This window comes from Protopterus annectens, chromosome 6.part1 (genome assembly GCF_019279795.1).
Source record: "Protopterus annectens isolate FY-2018-M chromosome 6.part1, PAN1.0, whole genome shotgun sequence".
Classification (NCBI taxonomy): domain Eukaryota; kingdom Metazoa; phylum Chordata; order Ceratodontiformes; family Protopteridae; genus Protopterus; species Protopterus annectens.
Genome location: NC_056738.1, coordinates 136,200,342 through 136,226,929, shown reverse-complemented (window position 1 = coordinate 136,226,929; position 26,588 = coordinate 136,200,342). Strand labels below are relative to the sequence as shown.

General features: G+C 37.3%; 1 protein-coding gene across 4 annotated transcripts in view; it reads left to right on the top strand.

Moving 5' to 3' along the window:
- Window positions 1-26,588, top strand: part of CHN1 (chimerin 1) — a 1,979,161-nt gene that overhangs the window by 1,920,218 nt on the left and 32,355 nt on the right. For all 4 annotated transcript variants that reach the window (XM_044075564.1, XM_044075565.1, XM_044075562.1 and 1 more), the window contains one exon: window positions 7,547-7,652. In XM_044075564.1, coding sequence (XP_043931499.1) covers window positions 7,547-7,652 — 106 coding nt within the window. The remainder of the gene's footprint in view (window positions 1-7,546; window positions 7,653-26,588) is intronic.

Sequence of the window (26,588 nt, the reverse complement as noted above, 5' to 3'; positions counted from 1 at the left end):
CTATTAAATCTAAAGTATTGCCACCCCTTGTAGGGTTTTTGTATTATTCTTCTAGAATATTTTTAACATAATTAATATCTAGGCATATTTATTTAATGTGGAATACTTTCCCCCATCCAGTGTTTGAATAATTAGAATCCCCAATAAAGATTGTATTTTCATTGATTTTCCTTCCCAGGATTTAGTAAATCCTTATGCTCTGTAGGAGACATAGACTATGTATGACAGACTTCTGTCATTATATTCAGTACCACTGATGCTCATTATTTTATGACCAGTTTCTAGCTCAGAGTTCTTTATTTGCTGTCAGAGTTTAGGTGTTGTTTTACAAATACTGAGGCATTGACATCTTTCCCATTGAATTTGTAACACTAAAAATGAGGTATTCCCTGTATTTTGTGATGTGAATTCTAAAAGAAAAACTAAGAATACTAAAAACCTCACAATGGGAAACACAAAAATGGATAAAGCATATTGCTGCAGCCAGATCATCTACAAATAAACTCGGAGTCGCAATTGTAGTTAAAAATATCATTGATAGCAAAATTACCAACTCTGCATCAGATCCTAAAAGAACATGATGTTGCATAATTGCTGAATTTACTTAGACAAACCTGTTACTTTATTGAATCTGTATGCCCCGTGCTTCAATCAGACTTTCATTTTGAAAACATTTAACTTATCTAATATTAAAGATCATTATGTTGTAATTGGAGGAGATTGGAACTCTGTTATTGATCCACCAACCAACTGTGGATATTAATAAAGAAAGTTTTTTATTCGTCCACAGAATTGAGTTTGGATATATTTATTCCTGTGGATGCTGCTTATATGTTACTAAAGGATTTGAAAGTCTGAAGAGACACAGTTTGGATTTTTTAAGCTTGGAAGGTCTGAAAAGACGTGTAACAATCAATTTTATGTGGAACTGCAGCCTGGTTTGACTGTGAGCAGAAATTGTACTTTATCTTTTTTCATATACTGGCTTTGTATCTGCTCGCAGCCTTTTTTCTACTGGTGGTGTTTTTATTTACTATTATTTTTCTTACTCCCGAATTGATTTTTTTTATTCAAACTATTTCAGATCACTCCCAAATTGACTTAATTTATAACTTTACTAAAGAAAATCATTATTAGAGATGGAATTTGAATCCTAACTTATAAGAATCAGAAGGGGTTAAGTTAGAAATTCTGAAATTATTAAGTTACATTTATGATCAAATATACAAGTAAGATACAAAACTGGATATCAGATGGACTGCCCTAAATGCTTAAATTAGAGACATTCTCATTAGTAATAGTAAAGCTACATATTATAAAAAAGAAAAATAAACAAAAACAGCCTTAAAATAAGCAAACTATTCTACAAAATCAGCTTTCAAAATCAGATGATACCAACTTGAAGGAGCTAATCATAGCAACTCAACATGAACTTTATTTATTCTATATGCAGGAGCTTTCATGACATGAAAATAAAGTACTGGCCACTTACTGTGATTGGCCTAATTGCTGTCTAACTGTTTTTCTTCTCAGACCAGCATTTGCAATGACTGTGGATCAGATAATGCAGACATTTTGCACATCTTTTGGAATTGTAAATATCCTGAAAAGTATGGCGTAAATTAAGTTCTAATATGTAATTAATCATCCCTGAAATAAGTGGTATTACATGGCAGCTAGCTATCCACCATACTCCTTTTTCCATAGCTCATGAAGATGATATTAGTTTTTAATCTATTTTACCTTACTTAAATTGCATACTTCTCAGAATTGGCTAAATCTTAAATCTTTAAATTGGAATAATTTATAATTATTTCTACTACATAGTTATAAATATTTAAATAGCATCTAGGAATCATCATCTAAAATAATCAATATTCTATCAATTGTCTGTGGGATTATCTACCTTATGTGAATGCTCTGCATTTGTGAATTTGTTCTGTTTTCTTTATCTGTTCACCCAGGCTGTGCTTGCAAATTGTCTGTAGTAATCAGTGTACTATACAATCAATGAAAAATAAATAAATAAGAATAATTTAAACAACTGACAAACTTTAGCAAATGTCTTAACATTCGCCAGACCTTTAGAGTAGCTATTATCTTGGCTTCACTCAACATTATTAAACTTAATTTCTGTTCTATAAGCAATATCTATGTGTGTGTGTGTGTGTATTTTATATATATATATATATCTACACACACACACACACACACACACACACACACACACACACACACAAATGTATCCTTAAGGTTTACTCTTTATTTAAACAAGAAGAAATCTTCTCTTTCTTATCATATTAAACATACTACTTTACTGTATATAGTGCTGTTCATAGTGTAAATAGTTTACATTTAGGTTTTTAGTTATATAGTAGTTGATGTTAACTTCTTTTGTTGTGTTTTATCATGTGCTTTTTGCTTTTGTAGCCATTTTCCTCAGTTGGTTATACTTACAAAATAGAATTCACTGTGAATTCTAATCTTTTGACCAGGTTTCATAAATTTCAATAGCAGCACAGGTTTTAACATCCTTTTTTGACGTTGACATTTAAAGTCACCTTCTCATTTTTTTTTTATTTTCATGTATATATTTTTTCTGAATATAAAGAGGGCTAAAAAAAGGCAGTATGACAACAGAAAATTTCCTGCAAAATTGTTAGGGAAGTGAAACTCATGAGTTCAAAGCATTTTAGTTGGTAGTATTTCTTACTACTTGTCTTTAGTCACTGACTGAATGCTATCATTTTAGTAATATGCAGCTGTTATATGAATTGGTCAGAGAATTTTGCTAAAAATATGCATTTTGCCATATCGGTTAAGATATTCAATAGTGCTGCCATTTCTTGTTGCATATCCAAGTGGAACAACCTTGTTAATTTGTTTTACCTCATTCTGTTCCACTTTTATCTACTCGAAGAGCTCTGATGAGCCTTTTGATACCGGATGGCAAGTGTAGGAAAAGAAGAGATTGTTTTTCAACCATACACCATCCTCGATCATGGGAAGGATTACGTTTAGATACATAGCATGCCTATTACATTTTGGGAGCTACACTAGAAAATTAGCTGTGCAGTAGAGAAGACATGGTGTTTGGCCATGTTTGTCATTGTTTTGGGAGTTAGACTGGCATTGCAGCTCCATATGGACTGATGAGATAGATCCTGATGTCAGGACTCACATACCTCCACTCTTTATTGTCAAAATCTAAAGTATATCATCATTTATGGGATGTGGTCCATAACTCACTTCCATCTGACATCGGAAAAATCGCCATGCATACATAAATGAAAGTGGGCAGCACACCTAAAGCACACTTAAGAATAGTAACTGATATTATCCCTGCTTTTCCCTGTAGTGGACAAACTGTAGAATGCAGAAAGTTGGGAGACAAGGAGCGTAATTAAATTGGAGTGGGAAAAGTCTAACAAAAACATACATTATTCAGGTAGTTTGCATGCTTGAAGAGGAACTTTTTTGTAGACTCTCAATCCTTTATCATGTTGCTCTTAAAATTATTATCATGTTGATCTGGCTTGTTTAACAAGGTACCAGAAAGCTTATACCATGATTTCAGATGTGTTCGTGGATAGCCAGCCATCCTTCCACAGGACTTAGAATCTCTTAATAATCTCCCAACAGCAAATCAGATAGCTGACTATCCTTGACATGCAAAACAAATCATTTTTATTAACTGGTGTCCCAGTTTGTACTCTGGTCTAATGTAAAAAGTAAAAATGCGGATGAGTAAAATTTACAGACTTTTGCTGTGCTCTGTATTTATGGTCACCTTGTATTCTTTCCATAATGTTTATATACAGTTTATTTGGTTAGCAAATTATTGAAAAAAGTTTGGCACTGGCAGAGAACTGGTAACACAGTAGGATTTGGACGCACATATTTTAATCAAGTCTAGCTTCACTGGCATATTGAGAGTCATTTTCCAGAAATTAGGCTGCATTCAAAGTGCTTTGTAGTGCATTTTGGGAACTGTGGTTCAATATTTTTGTATTGAGAGTCTTTTTCTATAATTTATGTGAATTTTTATTCAGTATTTGTGTTTGGTGGATGTTTAGCTAGATTCTAATGGTAAATGCAGTTTAGTTTGCTTTTTCTGCAGCAAAGTGTTCATCTTTCTCCATAATTTCTGGACATGTAAATTAATATAATTAACTAAGTGGGTGTAAGGATGAAATCTCACATGTGGGTTGTGCAGAAGGGTTTGTCCATTTGCAAAAATACTTTTTCTTTGTTTATAGAAGGTGAATTGTAGGTTTGATATTTGTGGATTCAGCGCCTATGTATTCTGTCTTACGACTCTTACATGAATAAGCTTTGTGTGCACCATCCATCCATCCTCAACCCCTTTTTCCCATTTTTGCACATGGGGTCGGGGTGTCACTTCAACAGTGACAATCATCTCGGGCCAGGGTTTACACCGCCAAGTGGCTAACCCAGCCCTGGTAATTCACTCTCACACATGCTCGCACTTAAGGCCAATTTAGAGTGTCCAATCCACCTGCTGCATGTCTTTAGAATGTGGGAGGAAACAAAAGCATGTATATCCCTCTTAATTCATAGAGCCATACTGTAGCATTGTTTTGTGTGCCAGACGTCTTTATCTACATTGACAGCTGTCTCTTGTTAACAATGTAATTAAAGAAATAACTATGTAGTTTACTCCTGATCTTCTAGGGCACGTACTCGTAGACATTAGATTTTCTGAATAATGCATTCTGCTTCATATTTCTCCTGCACCATACCTCTGCTGGAACAAAGTTAGGACAGTGTTCACATGCTGCTCTTGAGCTGATATGTCTATAGTATACCAGTTTTCAAAAGGATTGCAAAATGATGTTGGTAAAGGTTTGTAATGTGATACTTTCTTAGACATGAACCCTTTGCTCGTGCGCTCCCTTGCCAATGAGGATTATAATTCAGAAGCAGCTGTTGCACATTTCTGACACTGTCCTGGTTAAAAATAAACCTGACAAAATAGATTCACCAGTCTTTTACATTTTTAAATCTTATTGTTATTATTAGTTTTGATTATGCAGTGTGGTTTTCAACACTTGTAATTCACAATTGGGTTTAATAATCAGCCTTCTAATTCTGGGAATTCCAATTAAAATAAACTTTTAGTCTACTTAATTCTGCTAAAGCAGTAAATGTTAGTCTCCTTCAGGATACACTGCAATGTTATGTGTTTTGCAGACAGATTAGACACTCTGAGATGATGTAGTTTTGTAAGTCTTTCATTAGTACAGCTGTACTCACTGTGATAGCATACAGTATGACTGCCATAGCGCTAACATTAGTATCGTTATAAAAAGCTGCACCACCATTTTTTATCATACTTGCATAGGCAGTTGTCTCCACTTTTTAATTGTTAAGTTAACATTGTTTCAGTTAAAAAAAAAAAAGAGTGGGCTTTTGTAAAGTACTGTAATGTGAATCCTAAATCGTTGAGCTACTGTGCACTGACTGCTTGTAGTACATTAGACAAAAATAGCCACCACCACTGCAGCACCTGTGTTAAAACACATCCTCAAGATTTGTGGGACAATTTGCTTAGACATTTTCAGTGGACTGTGACTTAAGTAACAATGTGATATAAATACATGAATACACACACAAACCTACACAAACATATTTTATATATATATATATATATATATATATATATATATATATATATATATATGGGTCTACTTCAGAATATCGACCGGTCAGAATGCCGACTTTCATATGGCCGACATCATATAATCAACATTCCAAAAGACCGACATCCAGAAATAGCACCAGTTACCTACCTGTAAACACAGTAAAACTGTGTTATGCAGGGGGGATAGCCCCCCTGCACCCCCCCACATCCCCTGCTACTTAAATTTATTCTCACTCCGAGATTGCACTACAATGCAGGAAAGGGGAATCTCCCAGTCCCGGACTGTAGCGGGATCTCCGCTATCATTTGTCGGCCTTTCAAATTTTGCTCATATGGTGTCGCCATATGAGTTTCGAACATTTGAAAGTTCAAACAAATGAAGGGCTCCCAAATATATATAGATATGTATGTATGTATGTATATATATATATATATATATATATATATATATATATATATATATATATATATATATACACACACACACACACACACACACAGACATATATGGGTGTGTGTAATATATATATATATATATATATATATATATATATATATATATTTATAGACACATGCTCGACTAGCATATGTCCGAATCACAAAACATCGAACACACATACTTGAAAGCGCTTAACATCAACAAGCGCTTCCGTGTATGTGTGCCTCTTTTGTAGATCGGACTACAGTGCGGGTAAGGGAAAATTCCCTTTTCCCCACTGTAGTGCAATCTTGGAGTGAGAATAATAAAGTAGGGGGGTGCAGGGGCAAAGCCCCCCTGCAGAAACATAGTTTTTTTTTTTTGAACTACACATACACGGAAGTGCTTTTCGATGTTAAGCGCTTTTGTGTATGTATGTTCGATGTTTTGTGATTCAGACATATGCTAGTCGAGCATGTGTCCTAGACCCATATATAGATGTGTGTGTGTGTATATATATATATATATATATATATATATATATATATATATATATATATATTTATATATACATGCACACACCCGTAATATACATTTACAATGCTCTGGCTCTAGCGTTGTCACCTCACAGCAAGAGGCTCTCCAGTTCGATCTTCAGCTGGGGTGTCTTCTGTGCGGAGTCTGCATGTCCTCCCCGTGGTGATGTGGGTTTCCTCCGGGTGCTCCGGTTTCCTCCCACATCCCCAAAGACATGCTGCAAGTGGATTGGACATGCTAAAATTGGCCCTAGGCGTGAGTGCGTGCATGTGTGTGCCTTCTGTGGAAGGTTGGGTGCCGGGCTGGCAACTCGACACCGTAAAAACTCCACTGCCAATCATGAGCAGACAAGGTGATCCGCTATGGCGACCCGTACCTGGGAAAGCCGAAAGAGAGAGAGAGAGAGAGACAATGCTCTGGCCTAGGCAAAGATTCCATTTCATATCAACACATTATTAATTCTTATGATACATTCTAATTTGTTAATCTAGCATACTGCTGCTGTTTCTTTTGCTGATTTAAATTCTGCATAATTAATAAACTGTCTGGTAATTTTGTAATTAATCCCTTGGGTATCTGAGGATTTGTTACTCTTTATTTAATTCCAAGTCCAATCTTTCTGTGTTTGTGGGATTTGTTTTTTCCTGCTGATGTGTAAGTCTTTGAGTAACTGTGTACTTTGTAGTTAATCCATATGTACTTGTTTTGCTATTGAATTGATGATGAAGGTTTTAGCATGGCATTCACTGATGAGAACCTGACCAGTGATAAGCAGTCTTAGTGCAGATGATGACACCATTCCTCCATAGGAATGACTGCCAGATATGGAACCAGTGATGTAGGTAATACAGGAGTGATACCACTACTCATCAATAAGGAATCACTTTTTTATGCCAGTATGGCTAATTTGTTGTTTTTTGTTTCAGAGATCACTGATGCAGATGAACAGTTAGAGGAGCTCCATGAAGCACTGAAGATACTCCCACCAGCACACTGTGAAACATTAAGGTATCTCATGGCACATCTCAAAAGGCAAGTCTTTTAATTTTATATACATTTTATAAGTATATTAAATTAAAATAATATATAGAGGTTCATTAGAAACGCATTAATATACAGCCTTCATTTTGATGCCCTTCTGATAATAACCATTTAAGGCCCTACATCCACATCAGGCCCCAGATTCTCGTAAAATTGATTATGGGCCTCATTCCCCACCCCAGTTGGCTACCTGTGGTGGTAGTCATGTCCACCACAGTAAGAGTAGCTTTCAGACTTTTTATCTGCTCTGAGGAAAAAAGTCTCAGTTGTTTTCAGGCAAAGAATAAAACAGATTTTTTAAAAATATTTCCTGGAGCACTGAAAGACTGTAGATGTGTGTTTTTAATTTTGACTTTCCATGATGTAATACAAATATCACAGCAGGTTGTGTTATGTTATTATGCCAACTTTATTTCTTAGGATTGAAATATTACTTTAAATTAATGATGGTTAAGTGTCTTATACAGAGAAGCAAAGATGTATTTGAGCTGCAGTAGTTCCTTATCACTTGACTGCATTTATACAATAGGGAGGCTACTAAATCCACGCTGGAATTAAAGATTTTTTTCCTTATGTGGGAAGTTTTCTATCCAAGAGTTTCTTTGTTCAGCATGAAATACTGAAGCTTAAAAATCCTGTCAAGAAAATAAAATTTAAGTTGTGAAATTCTGAGAATTGTCAGAAAACGTTTGTACTTAAGTATATAAAGACTGCTTAGAATGTTTAAAACTGAAAATAAGCTAGTTTACGGTGTCTGTGTAGCCTAAATGAAGTAAACTGAAGCTAATAATACAAAGACTTTTCCCCACTAAAGCTGTAGTTGAGGAAATCATCACAAAATTGTGCATTCCAGCAAGTTCCAAGTAACATCTTAGAAGATGCTGCTTCATTTGTTTGTGAAAAGCATTAAACCTAAGGAATCTTACAAATTCATTAGATACACATTTATTCTTTTTTCTTCATATTGAGTATGAAAGTCTAACAGTTTTGTTTTTGAAAAGAAGATATTTCCAATATCACTGAATTTGGCTGCACAGACCTGGAGGAAACCTTAACTCGACACACATCAGCCCATCTGATCATTTTGAATAGAGTGAGATTGCATTTACAAATAATGTAGCAAGAAAGTGAAGATGTTAATAATGCCTCCTGAAGATATATATTTTAGTGTGATTATGCAATTGATGGCAGAATATATAGAATGCAGTGCTAGTAGTTTGAGCAAAGTCATTTCACCTTTAATTGGTTAAATATTTGCCTACGGTTTTCTCTCTCCATTGCATAAAACATTTAGAACGTAGAAAAAAAAGTAGTTTTGTGAGGCCCTATTGTTTTTCTTAAGTGGTTTTAAACTGTAAAAGAAATTAAGAGTCTTAAGAGATTATCATCTGTGTTTTAGGAGATAGTGGTCTTTGTTTCAAGCCCATTTCATCCAACTTACTACAGATTTTTCAATCTAGCTGTTATGTTTTTAAATTTTTGCAATGGCTTCTTATGTGGTGTAGAATATTAGAGTGAGGCTACTCACCAGCCGTACTCTGTACTTAAGAAATTGTCTGATGTTGGTGATAAAGCAGAAGTGGCAGATGTTGTTGCTTAACACTGATAACATTGTGAATGCTGCCCATTTTCTCAGGGAACATCTCATTAAGAGGTAATGCAACTCTAACCCAATATTAAATTACAAGCTAACAGGGTTCCTGGCTTAAATGAATTAATTTATATTGCACCTGTTTTAAAATTAAGGTCATCTAAACTTTAAATACATTTTAACAAATTGTATTTTAAATGTGTATTATTAACTGTTTTATTAATTTATGAAATGTTGTTTTTTAATATTGGTTTAGGGTTTAAAGTGTCCTGTAGAGTATACTTTAGGTAATGTACTTTTAAAAAATTATGTTTGGATGGATTTATTTAGTGGCTTTCCTTTTTAATAGCACCGTTATTGTCATTTAATTAATTAGAGGGCTTATATAAGAGACTAGGTTTGCCTTATTAATTTAGCTCTGATGAAGTCCTTTAAACTACAAGATGGCAGTGCTTAACTTGTCTTGATTTTGGAATAAATATAATATTATTGAATTATTCAGTTTGGCATTTTTATTTTGGGTGCTACACTGGGTGCTGTAGTTTGCTTCTGAGAGCAGTGTATGGTTTGGATTCTTTTGTGCATTTGCACTCTGCCTATACCATAGTCTTTTTTTAAGTGACAAGTTGAATTTCCACATCCTGCTATTCCTCCTTGTTTGCCAGCTTTTGAGGATGTTTTCAATATTGCCATCAATATGTCTTACAAGTCAGCTTGCATTCCTTAAAAAGACAGACAGACTTATAAAGTTCATCATTCTTGTATTTTCATCTCAGATATGATCATGCAGCTATTTCTGTATTATATCCTTATACAACAAAAAATAGTTAATGCTAATCCATCTCCCTTTTACATGGATGTGAAAGCTTTTGACAGTTTTGAGAAAATAATTTATTCGTCTGCCACCTTGGCCTTTAGAATTCTCAACTGTCAGGCTCATATGTTAAAGTATTTGCTGGCTTCTTTTGAGAATATGAGAAACATTTTTGCCATGTTTCTCTGTTGAGAAAGTAAGTCATCTGACTTCTTTAACTGCTTCTGTTTCACAGGCAACCAAACAGCCTTTAAAGTGTTCTTATGACTCTGTTTACTTTTTCTCTTGGGGAGCTGCTGTGCTATGAGATCATTTGAATAGGTATGCACCCAGAAGTTTTTTGAGGATATTTGGTCCACTGTCCTTCTGCTACTCAGATACTCAAACGGTTTAATGAAAGAGGGAAAATAATTTTGGGGGGGGTACTCAGATTGACACTCAGACAAGAACTGTTCCAAATTTCCAAAGACCTTTTTTGCAAGTTTAAGTTCTTTTTTCAGAAAGCAAAACAAACAATATCAATAGGCTTCTAACAAGCAGACTTACAAGAAATAGTGGCAAAAAAAGTCTAAAGAAGACAAAAAAGAGGAACCTTCCAGAAAAAAAGACAGTCCAATAATAAGAAATTACTTTTACAGCATTCCTCCTTTCACTCCTCCCCTAACCTAGAAATCCATTAAATTTGTCACATAGTCTGGTTCTTCACCTTCCGTTTTGGGCAATTAATGGTTTCAGACAAATGTTTTCTGAAAATTATTCTGTAGGTATACAGATCGCAGTGGGAAATCCTCCCTCCTTTGCAGGGAATTCCCTAGATCCTCCAAACCAGACTTCCCTGTTTCCCTCAGTCATCCAGCACATACTTTCTAAGGGAGTAATCAGTTCCTTCAGATTAAAGGAAAAAATTATATTCAAGAACTTTTCTGGTGCCAAAGATGAAACACTCTACGTCATCAACCTATCCTTCCTCAATCTTTTTACGAAAGTCCCAAAGTTCAAAACGTTGTCCCTGCTAACTGTGTTTCTTCTGATTCTTTCTTTCATTTTTTTAGTAAAATTAGACTTGAAGGATGTTTATCATCACATTCCTATTGCCACAGATTTCAGATGTTTTCTAGAGTATTCTGTGTTTGCATTTCCCTTTGGTTTATATACTGCTTTGAGAGTTTTGACAATGTGTCTAGCTCCTGTAGTAGCCCAGTGCAGACTACAGGGTATGCACTTTTTTTTCTTCATTTAAAGAACTTGCTTTTTTTGCAGAATCTTTCATAACGTTTCAAGAGTCTCTTACTCAGGTAAGAAATCTCCTTCTCAATCTGGGATTCCAGGTCAGCATTTAAAAATCCTCCTTGATTCCTTCTCACAAGATAGTGTTCCTGGGATGCCTTCTGGATACCTCCATGTTAAAGGCATTCTTCTTCATAAGGAGGTACGCCTGCATCTGGGCTTACTCTTGAGCTTCTCCAGTCAGTCTCAGACTTCCACAAGAGAGTATCACATGATTGTTGGGTTAATGACATCCATGATTCTCATGATTCCTCTTGCCAGATCGCATATGAGAAAATTCAATGGTTTCTGAAGACTGTATGGTCCCACCATCTCCCTCCACCCCTGCGCTTTCAGATTCCAGTGTTTGGCTTTGCTCCATTTGTAGCAAGCAGTTGCTGCTGTTTATGTAACATATGGAGTACTTTCAAATGCAAGTACCAGTATTTATTTCTGAATGTTGCCGGTGCACAAGCACTGAATACCAGTCACCCCCCTCACACTTTGCACAAAGGGTGGCTGCACCCTTCACCCCACCCTAGCTATGTTACTGGTATATAGTGGGGTGTCAAGGCCCCTCAAGCCACACTTTGAGAAGTTTTCACTCAACTGGCATTTATTTTCCAACTTCCATAATTTTTCATTTCACTAGATAAACCACATGTATCATCCGTTGTCTTTATTTGTAAATTAAATCCTACCTTTACTGAAGTAAACCTGACACATCTATGTACACATTCTAATCAATCTTTGAAATATTTTCAGATAGATATTAATTTCCAAACTTAAATAATTAATTAAAGTTCAGTCACTCTTCTCACTCTCATTTATATTGAGTGTACAGACCTTCTGTCTCTGGCCTTACTTCAGGCTGTCTTCCTTCAGGCCTCCTGGTCTGTGAGGTGCTGCAACTGAGTGTTCTTTTTAAGTCTGTGAAGTACTTCTGTTGGATTGGCTCTTACCTTAGTTAGGTATCAGTTTTCCACCTGTATGACTCTCTTGGGTCAGTTCTTGTCTGAGTGTCAAGCTCCTGCCTGTATAGATGATGTGAGTCAGGCCCCCACTTACATCTTTCTATAATCCTTCCTTCTCCTACAATTACTTCAGCAGTACCTGCAGGCTATTTCATTACATAAAATATCTTCCAACTGTTCCTGGCTTCACTCATAGGCCATTTTATTGAATGATAGTGACAGGTGGTCCAACTCCATTTTAGATAGAGCGATCTCTGTGTGTGCGATAATATTGTTGGTCATGAAGTCAATTGGTCAAAGGGGAATTTACCTGTGTTTTATTTCAAATCATCTTTGTGTGATTTATTACCGCTGGCAGTGTCTTTTACTAGAGATCATCAAACAGTGAGGAAAGGATGCTTTTTCATTTCCCCACTCTGTTGTGTAATCTTGGAGTTGGTATATTTATTTTAGCTGGGGTGCGGGGAACAAAGTCTCGTATACACGGGTGTTGTGGGGCTTGCCCCCCCCCCCCCCCAACACACACAAACTGAAATACTTGTTTTGCTTTTGTTTAGATGTTTTCTACCATATTTATGGTCAGTGTGATTTTTTTTTTGTTTTGTTTTTTTGTATTTTTGTGTTGTGACCATTGCACTTGCCAACTAAAGTTATTCATTGTATATCTGGACCCCTAACAGGTCATTTGAGTATATTTTTGTTGAATCATATTGATCAAATAGTATGCAAATCAACAATAAAGTAGTTTAGTAGAGAGCTGTCAACAGTGAGATTGTAGAATACAGGGGTAAGGGAGTTTCACATTTTCCCTGTTATTTCACACTCTTAAAGTTTGTAAAGTATCCCCTACCCATCCTTATTACTACTTGCTAATTCTATCCCTGTTCTATCCCTTACTGCAGACCTGCTGCTTACCTTAGATGAACCCTTTCAGTAACATTGCCACTATTTAGACATATTTGTTCTGAAAGTAGTGGAAAGGTATTGGTTAGGGGAACTCACAAAGAGACTGTTTTGTTTTTGCAAATTTTTTTTTTAACTATTTTTGATTTTCATTGAGTTGGTCGCTGAAAATGAAGACATCAATTTTTTTGTGTTTTGATTCCTGTGCATTGCTATCTTTTGACATAACACCACCACCCACCCCCTCCCCACACACACACATGCATACACTATGTATAGACAGATAGATCGTTAGATAGTTTCCCTCAGATTGATCAAACAGTAGTTTGTTCAGTGGGTGATAGGAATAGTGCTTAATACTGAATGTACGGATAGATGAACATTCAAAATGTTGAGGGACTGTTTCTTTGTGAAAGATGAGTGGGGTTGGAGGGGGTGAGAGTAATTGTGTGCATGTGTGAGTCAGGATTAGGGTCAGGGATAGGTTTTGTTTGTGTATGTATTTTAGGGTTAGTGTCAGGGTTAGGCAAGGGGATAGATGTAGTGTTGTTAGAGTGTGTTTGTGTGACTTGTGTAGTGGCAGTATTACAGGAAGATTTTTGTTAAATTAAGCTGTTGGGTTAGGGTTTGGCTGAGGGACAGGGTTAAGGTTAGCATCCATAATAGATGCTAACCCTAACCTGGAAGCAGGAAGTGGAATCGCTGTGATTACAGGAAGTGTTTTAGGATGGGTATGTGTGTGAGTATATGTGTTTTAAAGTTAGGGTAAAGGTTAATCTAAGGGACAGATTTAATGATTTGTGCATGTGTCTCAGTGCTTGCAGTTTATGTTCAGGGTAAGCAATAGGTTAAGGGTTGATGTGTGTTTTGCTAAGCATAATGCAGCCGAGGTTATCCAATTGCAACTAACTCTGGGCAAAACTGCAATCCAAATTTTAGCTTGCTACAGATCCCCCACTATGCCCCAGGATTCCCACTCCTCCTTTCTTGATGTACTGGAAAATATTAGGTTTCAACCAAACACCCTAATAATGGGCGATTTCAACTACCCCACCATTAACTGGGAAAACTACTCATGTACCAACTCCTTCGCTTAACGCTTTCTGGAATTCATAAATTCCAATTCCCTGCATCAACTTATCCACACCCCCACTAGGGGCAACAATATCCTAGACCTAGTCATTACCAACATGAGTGACTGGTGTTCCACACCTGAAGTCAACTCCTCGTTGGTCAGATCTGACCATAAGCTAATCACCCTAGAAATGCACATTCTGCCCCACCCCCCATTAAGGAAATCATGGTAAAAAATTTCTCCAAAGCCAACTTCATGCTTCTTAAGACGGAAGTGGTGAACTTCATGACACCCATGCAGATGGACAGTTACGACTGCTGAATCCTACACAGATGCACTCTGTAAGCACTTACACAAGTGCATGGATTGTGCTATCCTCCAAAAAAAGGAAGCCAATCTGGTGGTCCCCTGCCATAAACAAACTCTACAACAGAAGGAAGAAACTGTTTCAAAAAAGAGTAAAATACCATGAGTGGAGGAGTTCCCTGGTCAGCCTCAGTAAGAAGCTGAGATCCCTTATATGATCCTCCAAAGCTAGCTATGAAAGCAAAATCACCACTGATTCTAGGGGCAACCACAAAGCATTCTATAGCTATGTCAAGAATCTCAATGGCAACACCCAGATCTGCTCTGAGTTACAGCAGAACGGCATGAAAATTACAGAACCAGCTGATATTGCCAACATCCTGTCAGATAGGTTCATTGCTAACTTTACCCCCCCCCCTCACCCCCTATAGGGCCTGTATCTATACAGGAAGAATGCAGAGTCCCTGTAATCACAACTACGCAGGTAAAAGCTGCTCTCTCTAAAGCCAAAAACACAGAATCCATGGGATCGGACAACATCCCAGGCTGCGTTTTACACGAACTTCAGAACGAACTGGCTCCACACCTAAGCACCATGTTCAGTCATAGTCTCACATCAGGCTTTGTGCCCACTGAATGGTGCACAGCAACAGTTATCCCACTCCACAAAGGGGGAGACACCACTAATCCTGGAAACTATCACCCTATTAGTCTGATGAGTCTTATCTGTATGGCCATGGAACTTATCAACTAAACAAAGACATTGGTAACCTCCAGACTCTGGACCCCACCCAGTTTGGGTTTGTGAAAGGCAGACCATGCTTCCTGAACCTGATTGACTTCTTTGAGGCAGTCACCAAAGCTGTAGATGAGGGTAAGGTGGTTCACACAGCCTATCTTGACCTCGCCAAGGCTTTCGACACCATCCCCCATTCTGGAATTAAAGCTAAACTCACTAAACTAGATATAAATCCCTACATCACAAGATGCATTGCCAATTGGCTCACTGACAGAACCCACACTGTAGTTGCAGACCCCAAATCTGACTTCAAATCAGTGACAAGTGAAGTACCACAATGGTCAGTCCTGGGATCTCTCCTGTTTGGTATCTTCTTCTCTACCAAACACAGAAGGCATTTGGCTAATGAAGTTCACAGAAGACTGCAAACTAGGAGCCGTAGTGGAGTCGCCAAATGATGTGGACATCCTATAGAAGGGGCTCACTGAGACAGATGCCTAGTGTCAGAGCCATGGCCTCAAACTCAATGCCAAAAAGTGCATTGTCATCCCCTTTGGTAAAAACTCTGTACCCATGAACTACCACATAGGCAGCAGTCTACTTAACGCCGAATGTGTGATGAGACCTGGGGACCCAGGTGGACAGTAGTGTCTCCTTTAATAATCACATCGCCACAGTAGTCAGGAAATCCTGCTGCATGGCACACCTCATCACAAAATGGTTCTCATCTAGGAAAAAGTCTCTTCTACTCGACACTCGACCCATTATAGAGTACAACGCCCCTTTTGGAATGTACCTCACAAGACATCTGCAGCAGCTGGAAAGGCCACAGAAGTACCTCACAAAGAGGATTACTGGCCTCAAACAGATACACTACACTTACCGTCTCAAAAAACTCCAGCTTTACTCCATAGCATATCGCCTACTCCGAGGTGATCTCTGTCTAACATATAAAGCAATGTGAAACCCAGATCTGTTGGACATGCTACACCTAAAGAAATCCCAATCCCTCCAAGCTACACACTCTAGGGACCTAAACCTTGTCACCACAATAAACAGAACATGCTGGAAGGATAGATTCCTGTCCCAGAGACTTCCCATATTCTGGAACAAGCTACTCATCTATATTGAGCAAAGTTCCTCATTAGCATTCTTTAAGAAAAATCTTGATAAGTGGATGGGAAATAGGAAATACACCCCGGGGATCACTTCGGTGGTTCTGCTCGACAGGGGCACAGGAAAATAACTTTCTTGGGTGGCATAAGCCAGGGAACCTTGATGGCTAGGCTTACTTAGACCCTTGGGCTGATAGCCTAGTACCTACCTATGGAGTGTGATTGTGTGCGTGTGTGTGTATGTGTATGTGTGTGTTCAAATGTCTTGTGCAGTGGTACTGTTAGGGAATGAGGTTTTCATAAGTTAATGTGTAGAGTTAAGGTTAGCGCAAATGAATAAGGTGAGGCAAGAGTCTGTAAATCTAGAATGACAACTTATATTCTCTTTACTAACAGAGTTTCAGTGGTGTTTTACTACATCCACACAGAATTTAGCCAAACTGTAACCTGAACCCCTCACCAAAGCAGGCCTTGATGACTGATGGCTCAGATGCCAGCTGGGGAGCTCATTTGGAGCCATTGACTGAGGGGGACACAGTCATCAGCACAAGCAGACTTCTGCATCAGTCACAGTCATCTGCACAAGTAGATGTCTGCATCAATCTGATGGAAATGTGTGTAATTATTTTAGCAATAAAATCATTCATGGCCTGCTTACGAAGAGTATTACGAGTAACCACCAACAGCACTACAGCCATGTGGTACGTAAATAAGAAAATACAAAACCATGCCACCTTTGCTGGATGACAATGCACCTGTTTGATGTGCCATTGTCTATGAGTCTTCATTTAGCAGCGGCCCTCTGATGCTGAAAAGTGATGTAGTGATGGACAGCTTGAGCTAAACAGTTCATGTGACTCATGAGCGGCAGTTCAGGCCACAGGATTTGTCAGCTGACATCCAACCTAAAAAACTTACAGGATATTTTTAATTTCCTGGAGAGTATCTAAATCCCCAGTTTTTAGACCAGGCAATTATGCTTTAGATGGAGCATGTGCAGGGTTTTCTATGTGCATCTCATCCTACTCTTTTAATTCAAAAGATTCTCATAAAAAAAAAACAAAAAGAAAAAAAACTGAATCTGTTAGCTACTCAGTGGATTAGACGACTATGTTTTCACTTATATGATGATGGTGGCTAAATTCTTCCATGTACTCTTCAGAAGAGGTCTTCTTACTCATCTCTCGAGGCTGTTCCTCTGGTAGTTTGATGATTAAGATCTTGTTTTTGAATAAGCAGAGTGTCTCATCTCACATAGTTGAGGTCTTACTGGAGACTTTGGGAGTCCAAATGGAGAGATGATGAAATCAGCAAAAGGAGAGAAGTATTGCTGGAATTGAATTCATCCTCAAGTCTTGGTGACTCTCTTAATGAGGTGGACCCTGTTTTTCACAAAATCTCACCAAGACAGCACTGATATATAGATTGCATTTTATCTAGCATATATCGTGGACAGAAGCAGGTTAAAAATAAAGCAGATAGCTGGCTGCACAAGTCCCAGAATAAAAAAGTGCCCAATCCTGATAGGTGCACTAGTACCAGGACTGGAAAAAGTGACAGTGTAGAATCCTCAAGACATGGACATATTCCGACACTGGGGCTAGGCTAGGCCCAGGGGGAGGATGCCCCTCCCCCCATTGTAGAAGGAAGTAGCAGTCCCCAGAAATCACAAAAACTTATAGGCCAAAAAAAAGCCAAACAGTTAATAGAGTAGACTGTTGAGGTTAAGAAAGAAATTATGTATTGTTACTATTATGCAAGAAGCCCAGAATTTCCAGACCAAAAATATATGAAAATATTGAGAGAAGTTATAGGAAAGAAAAATACTTCCATAAAAAATTATCAGAAGCTTCAAATAAAAATCTGTGTTCATTAATACAACAGATCCATGAAAAACTCTGTATAGATCAAGAAACCTTGTGCCGCTTGGAAAAAGACTGAGGAAGTGCGAAAATTTAAAGAACAAAATTTAGAGATGTTTGAAGTGAATAAAAAAGAAATATGGACATGGGAAAGAAAGAGAGATATGATATGGTGCAATATTTATGCAAAGGAATAAGCCAAATTAATCACACAAAAAAGGCAGCCCCAAAAGATATCCGAAGAGAAATATAGACAAAGGCATCCAGATATGAAAAATTTCACTATATAAAATAAGATGCAGAAAGAGGGAATGTAGAACAGAAGATTAGTCAAGTAGAAGTTAAAGAAGTAGAAGATGAAGTTATGGAATGTTTGCGAAGTGAAGGATCCAGTGTAGAAATTCTAACACAAGTTGTATCACAGCATGATGAAGCTATCAGTCCCCAATGTAAGGAGAAACAAGAGGAGCAGGAGACATCTGAAAAAGAAATATGGGCATGGGAAAGAAAAAGATATTTAATATGGTGCAATATTTATGCAAAGGAGAAAGCAAAACTAATCAATGCTAAAAGAGCAGCACCAAAGATATTTGAAGAGAAATGCAGGCAAAGCCATCCAGATATGGAAACTTTTATAATACAAAAAATAAGAAAACAAAGAGGAAAAGTAGAAAAAAGGATTAATAATAGAGAAGTTAAAGAAAGAGAAACTGAGGTTATGGACTGCCTGCAGAGTGAAGGATTTGGTGTAGAAAATTTAACTCAGATAACACAACAGGCTAGAGCAATGGACACCAAATTAGAGAGAAACCAGTAAAGCAGGAAGCATCTAATCAGTTGAAGATACTTTGAAGCCTCCCAAAGTATATCAGTGCAAAGATTCAGTTGGAGCTATACAACAAGGGACATAACAGAAAACTGTGGTAACTCTGGCACAGTCAATGCCGTGGAGTGATAGGCCAGTGAGTTCCCATATGAAAGAGCAGTGGATAACACAGGGTGAAATCAAAGAGAACATGACACAGGAAGAAGCTCTGGAACTTTCCACAGAATAACCACAAACTAAAATAATAAGTGAGAAGGTCACCGAAAAACCAATCAGTAAAAACAAAATGAAAACTCCAGCAAAGCTCGAACTTCCACTGAGTGACCTCCCAAACCTCTTGTATCAGAGGCAAATGGGATATATGCAAATGATCCTTGTGAACATCAGGTGTTTCAGCTAATTGGAAATTCTGAATGCCCATGACTTGTTTTGTCATTTTAATGGACAATTTCAAGCCAATAAAGCCAAACCCCACTAGCTGTGGATATGTATATTTCAGCCTTGCTATGACCTCATCAGCACAGCACAAGCAGACAAAATAACCACAGGAAATGGCAAACAAAAAATGTACCCTCAGTTTAGAAGAAAATGATCTAAGAGAAGAGTTACGTGATTTAATAGAGTTGGATAGACATGTTATGATCGATAAAAGAAATAGACGGTAGAAGGTCTATAAAACCAAACAAGTTAGAAGTTTAATAAAACAAATGAACACAGTAAATAGTGCTGGCCATAGAGATTCATGCGATATAACAGGAGTAAATAGGATACATTACTGTGCAGCCAAATTAATAACAGATAAAGTCCTACCACAAGAACACAGGGTAGTAAAGTAAAGGATGGGAAAAAATCAAATACCATCATGGAAGTATCAATAGGGAAAACTATAAAAAAAATAAGACAAGAAGTGCCACTATTAGAAAAGTATAAAAGAGGGTGCAGATCAACAAAAATACTCGGAAAGATAGATGTGATAGAAGCAAAGTACAGTATTTTAATGGATCAGGATTTATCATGCACTATCACAAATAATAAACTAAAAATACCAGCACAGGCAGAAAAACTTAAAAGATACACAGATAAATATAAAGGAAAAGTACAAAATAAGCAATTTATTGACAACCCAAAAAAGTTTTATAGAGAACTGGGAAACAAGGTAAAAAGAATTGAAAGACCACCAAAAAAGAGGAAATGTATACATTTTGGAGGAGTATTTATAAAGATCCTGTGGAACATAACAAAAATGCTAAATGGATAGAAGAAGTAAAAGAACGAATAAGAAGTTTAATTGTACAGGATATAAAATGGGATGAAGTAATGGCCAGAGAGATTGAAACAAATGTAAGAAAAGCCTGTAATTGGAAAACCCCAGGCCCAGATGCAATACTTAACTTCCAGCAAAAAGTATTAGCATCTTTACACGAAGATTTAGCCATGTGTAAGAACTATTTGTATATGCACCCTGAACAGTCTTGTTAACAACAGGAAAAACAATGCTCCTACTTAAGAGTGAACCTGCAAGCTTACCTTAAAATTATAGACCAATAACTTGCCTTCCGACGACGTAAAAACTGTACACTGGAATTGATGCTGACAGAGTTTATAGTCATTTAGATGAAAACTCAATTATGGCAATAGAACAAAAGGGTAATAAAAGAAAGTCATATGGAACAAAGGATCATTTGTTAAATAAAGCCATAGTGGAGCACTGTAAAAAGGGGAACAATCTTAATATGCCATAGATAGATTATAAAAAATCATTTGACAGTATCCCACAATCATGAATAAAAGAGTGCTTAAAAATGAATAAGCTACACCCTACACTGATAAACTACATCACGGTGACCATGTAACAGTGGCAAACCACTTTACAGTTAATGCATGATAAAGGACAAATTATTATTCCTGGGATAAAAATTCAAACGGGGATAATCCAGGGTGACTCTCTGTCACCACTACTCTTTTGCTTTGCCCTTAATCCATTAAGCTGTCTGCTTAACAGATTAGGTCATGGCTATAATTTGGTCCCCAGAAAGCAACAAAGTGTAAAGACTTAGCATCTCCTCTTTGTTGATGATTTAAAACTGTATAGCTCATCAGATGAGGAACTGAAAGCACAACTGCAAGTTGTCAAAACCTTTTCAGATGATATAAGAATGTCATTTGGACTTGATAAATGTGCAAAAGCAACCTTTAAAGTAGGAAATCTGCACCACCAAGAAAACATCAGTTTGGGATAAAAATGTGACATAAAAGAACTTGAGCAAGAGGGAGTTTATAAATATTTGGGAATTGATGAACAGTCAACAATAAAACATGAACAAATGCGAATGACAATAAGGAATATTTTAGAAGACTTAAATTAATCCTGAAAACATCATTGACATCTAGTAACAAAGATCAAGCTATAAACCAGTTTGCTCTTCATGTCCTGACTTAAAGTTTTGGAGTGACTGACTGACCCCAAAAGTTGTTGGATAGATTAGACAAGAAAACAAGAAAGATGCTTCATGCTCATCAAATGATTTTTAAGAATCAGTGCATACCAAGATTATATATTCGCAGTTCCGGAGGAGGTATGGGCCTCCTTGAAATTGATTACATGTATATATCTGCAATCATGGGGCTGCATACATATCTGCTGACCTCACAAGACCCAAACATAGTGAAAGTTTTGAAACATGAGGAGAATAAATCTAAAATGACTTCCCTTCTTAGTCTAGCAGAAACATATCAGCGTCAAGTAGGAATGGTAATCAAACTAGAAGTCGATAATAATCAGGAAGCAACTGAATGTGCCAAAAAAACAAACGAAATAATATAAGGTGAAGGATCAGATGAGAAGGCAAGAAATGTGGAAAATGTATAAATATAGTTGCAAATATAGAAAACTCCTGGAACAAGCCCATGTTGATCAGGATAGAATGCAGGAATGGTTAAGAAGAGGCAGATTCAAACCAAAAGATGAAAGGTTAATATTGATGGCCCAAGATAGTGGACTATGTACACATTGGTTTGCAAGGTCCATGGAACATGTGGGAGAAACAGACAAATATAGGTTTTGTAAAACCGAATTAGAAACAGTTACACACCTTGTTGCTGGCTGTGACATACTAATGGCAGAAGGACTGTATACTGAAAGGCATAGTAATGTGGCAAGACTGTTGCACTGGGGATTGTGTAAACATTATAATATTAAAGTAGCTGAAAAACACTGGAAACATGAGCCACAAAGTATCATAGAAAATGATGAAGTCAACATTACATGGGATCACCCATTACCGACAGTTCAAAAGATAGATGTGAGAAAAACAGATATAGTGATCCATGAAAAGAAGACAAAAGTAGCATTGATTATTGAAATCGCTACACTCAATGACTACAGTGTCTTGTGTACAGAGAGACACAAAGTCATAAAATATCAGGATTTGCAGGCAGAAACAAGAGCGATGTGGAAGAAAGATACCCAGACACTTCCAATAGTAGTAAGAGCAACAGGTCTTATAAAAAAAGAATCTACAGCCATAATTAGATATGTTACCGAAACATGTAACTCCATACAAACTGCAGATGTAGTCATTATTGGGCACACTGCAGGTGCTGCAAACAGCACTTCTGGCTAACTTCAAAGATTGAAACAGTACTAATTTCATGAACTTTAGTCATACTTTGACTTAGGAATGGGATCCATTTCCATCATGGTATTAAAAATCCAAAAGATTTGGAGAAATTAAAAAAGAAACTGAGTTTCTACTAGGACATCCTGTTTGCTTAAATGGAAATTGAGGTTCATATTAGTTTGAAGAAAATTTATACTTCTGTTCGTATTGATCTTCATAATGTATCGGAATGCCTTTTACATTTTCTTTGCAAAAGCTTCTCTTTTTCATCCACCAAGACTCACTACTTTGTCTCACAATTTGCCTTCATTGGGAACTTTCATTAGTTTCTAGGCCTGTGTTAAAGATGTCTACAATTGTGAACTTGATTTTGTTTTTGGAATAACTGAAAAATTTCCTTTTGAGTGCATCTTTTCACATATTTTAATTTTTTATTTGTCTTAAAAACATTTCTTTGTAGAGGAAGCATCAGCTAGCGGAGTATTAAAATGCATGCTATTATGTGTTATGAAACTTAGGTTTTACAAGGGTAGGGTGGAATTCACTACTATTGCTTCCTTTATGCCAGATGTCATGATGTATATTATATTGAATCAGCAAGCACACCTTTATTTTAATCACATTTCTCTGAATCAAGAAAAAAATGACACTGAATGAACCCTAAGCAAATAGTATTTACACACACACACACACACACACACACACGCACTTAGATAGATAGATAGATAGATAGATAGATAGATAGATAGATAGATAGATAGATAGATAGGGTCTGTATTGAATCAGCGAACGCTTAAAAAAGTGAATGCCGATTCGACCCTATGTAAGAGAAAGCTTACAATCCCGAACACTCGGAACAGCGATTTTTTTCCTAGGGGAAAAAAAATCGCTGTTCCACAAAAAAAAAAAAAAAAAAATCTTAAAACAGTACATAATGTGGTGGGCTTCGCCTGCCCCCCACACCTCCCCACTTAAATATACCAACTCCGAGATCGCACCACAGTGGAGGAAATGGCAAACTCCCAAATCTGGCCCAGTGATTTTTTTCCCTGGAAAAAAATTGGTGTTCCAGGTGTTCGGGATTGTAAGCTTTTGCTTACATAGGGTCGATGAATCAGCGTTCGCTTTTTTAAGTGTTTGCTGATTCAATATAGACCCGATATAGATATATATAAGGCAGTGCTGTTGACAAACAGATCTTTCTGAATTTGATTGTCAACTTATGATTCCACAGGCAAAGCTGTTCAAGAATATATGAAGGCTTACTCCGTGAAGAATGTTGTCGCTTCTGCTGCCTTTTTTAGAAAGATCTCCTCAGTGATTATCCCTAAAGCAGCCATGTTGTTTGTGGTCCATACTTTTACCATACATTGCAGATTAGTTTTTGTAATTCCAGACATATTGGCTGGGGCTTTGAGTCTTTGGCTTAATAGTTTCATATTCTACTCAATCGAGTAAGGACTGTGAGGTCAAGAATGATGTAACAGTATATTTGCCTGAGGCATTCCTGTAATCTAAGTTGCATTAATATGCTTGAGCATGACTGTTTCTTTTTCTAGAATGGGTGATGACTCAAAACCTTAACAGCTTTCATTAGCCAGTTTTGCAGATTTTGTCTAATGGTATGATGCTTCATTTGTTCAAAGAATGATCTTCACTAGCCTTCTGAGGGACTTATAGCTGGATATATTGATGATGTCTGGTGTTATGAGCACAGTGTGATAAGTTTCCAAAGAGAGGCAGCTTCTCAGTTTGCTGCTTTTGAGTTGGGTGAACTGGAAAGACTATAATTATTTTGTATATTATTATTACACATGCTGTTTGTAGGACAAAAAATGGGGTGTATATGCTACTTTTTGATATAACTGATGCAACTGATTTCCATTACGGAATCTGACTTCAAAATTTGAAGTATCTAGGTACTTACCAGGCTATTGATCTGTGAGCATCGTAAGAAGTCTAGCCTTACATTCTCATAGCAGTTTTAGCCCTTATGTTTTGTTAGTGATAGGCTGGGACCTTTACATGTTGCCACTATCTATGAGGGACAAGGATGCTAAAGCAGTGTTAATTTGTGATTACCCTTCCTTTCATCCAGATTACATTTGAATAGAGTAAAAGAAGTACTTTGCTTTATGTGGAGTGAAGGATGGTTCCCCAGTAGCAGAATTATGCGTGATACATACCTATACCACCAATGTGTTCAATTTATGTTGCTGAAGAGACTGCAACCCCTTGAGCAGATGCTGATACCACAGATGGACTTGTGAATGTATAATAGGTTTGACAGGATAGGGTCTGTTGAGACTGTATATGAAAGACAGAGGTCACCTGTCAGTAGTTTGTTTGATACCAAGAAGGAGGGGTGAGGTTTTCAGACATCCAGCATAGTTTTTATGCTTTAGGCCCTTGATTTTCTTATTGTGAAAACATTGTTGTCATTCCAGTTGTAATAGGTGTTTGAACAGGTACATATCAAAATGGGCATTATACTCAGTAGTTGGCATGAGTGCAGAGTAGAGTGGAATGATTACATCCCTGAACCTGGATGGCATACTTTTAGATAAAAGTTGTGCAATGAAAAATGATTTCCTTACAATTGTGGATTGATGGTGATCAAATGACAGTTTGCTGTTGATACAGGTTCCTGAGTAAAGGATCAATTTGCAGGGGTAGGTTGTCAGTGAGATACTTATAATGGGAGTCATGCTTGCCCAAGGATTATCATCATCATCATCAACCATCTTTTTCCCCATTTTTTTCTACATAGTGTCACATCAACTGTTAGCATCTTTCTCGATTCAGCACCACTCTCCTAATCTGTTTAGCAATCATGGCTGTCACAAGTCTTCTAATACATATTCCATCTATTGCTTTGCTGGATGTCCTCATTTCCTTTTGGCTTCTTCCTGTCCAACCCAAATTGTCTTGTGCCCGAACCACCATAATCTGTTATCTTTGACATTCTCTGCAATTGGAACAACTTGGACTTGTGATCTAATGCCCTCATTTCTTTCTCTTTCTCACAGTGTATATCCTACCACCTTTCTCAGCCACTTCATCTCCATCATGTCTAGCTTCCTCAACTGCTTTGTCTACTGCCCAGTTTTCTGTACCTTAAAGTATTACTGGTCACACCACTGTTTTGTGCAGTTTACTTTCAACTTCTTTGGCATTCTTCTGTCACACACTACCTGTGACACTCTGTGCCAGTTGGCTGCAGCCCCTCTGCTTCTGGCTTTGGGCTTCCTCATTCAGACTTCCCTTCTCCTTAACCACTCCTCCCAGACACTTTAAGCTGTTAACCTGTTCTGCTGTTTTCACATTTTTCTCAGTTTTCATCTTCTTCTGATTTCCCTCATTTGCTGCCATCACAACTGTCTTATCCCTTCAGCATTACATTACAATCCTCTATCATTTGCTGAAGGTCTGGTTCAGACTCTGTATGTAATGCTTCATAATTTGCATACTGCTGCTTTGTTGATTTGTCTCCTGCAATCTGTTTGCTAATGTAGTCCATCACCAGTATGAACAACAGCGGACTCAGGGATGAACTGTGGTGCACACCCACTTCCATTGGGAGTCTGTCTGTAAGTCCAAACACTGTTTGTACTTGTGTCATTGGGTCCTTGTACATAGCCTTCACTAATTCTATCAGTGTTTCTGGAATTTTGAAGCATCCCAGGACTGCCCAAATCAGCTTTCTTGGCACCTTGTCATATGCTCTCTCCAAAAGTAGGAATGCCCAGATGGACTCTTTCTTCGTCTATGGCTTCTTCTCAAGGGTCTGTATCATGTCAGCGAAACGGCATTACAGCCAATGCCATTTCGCCGAC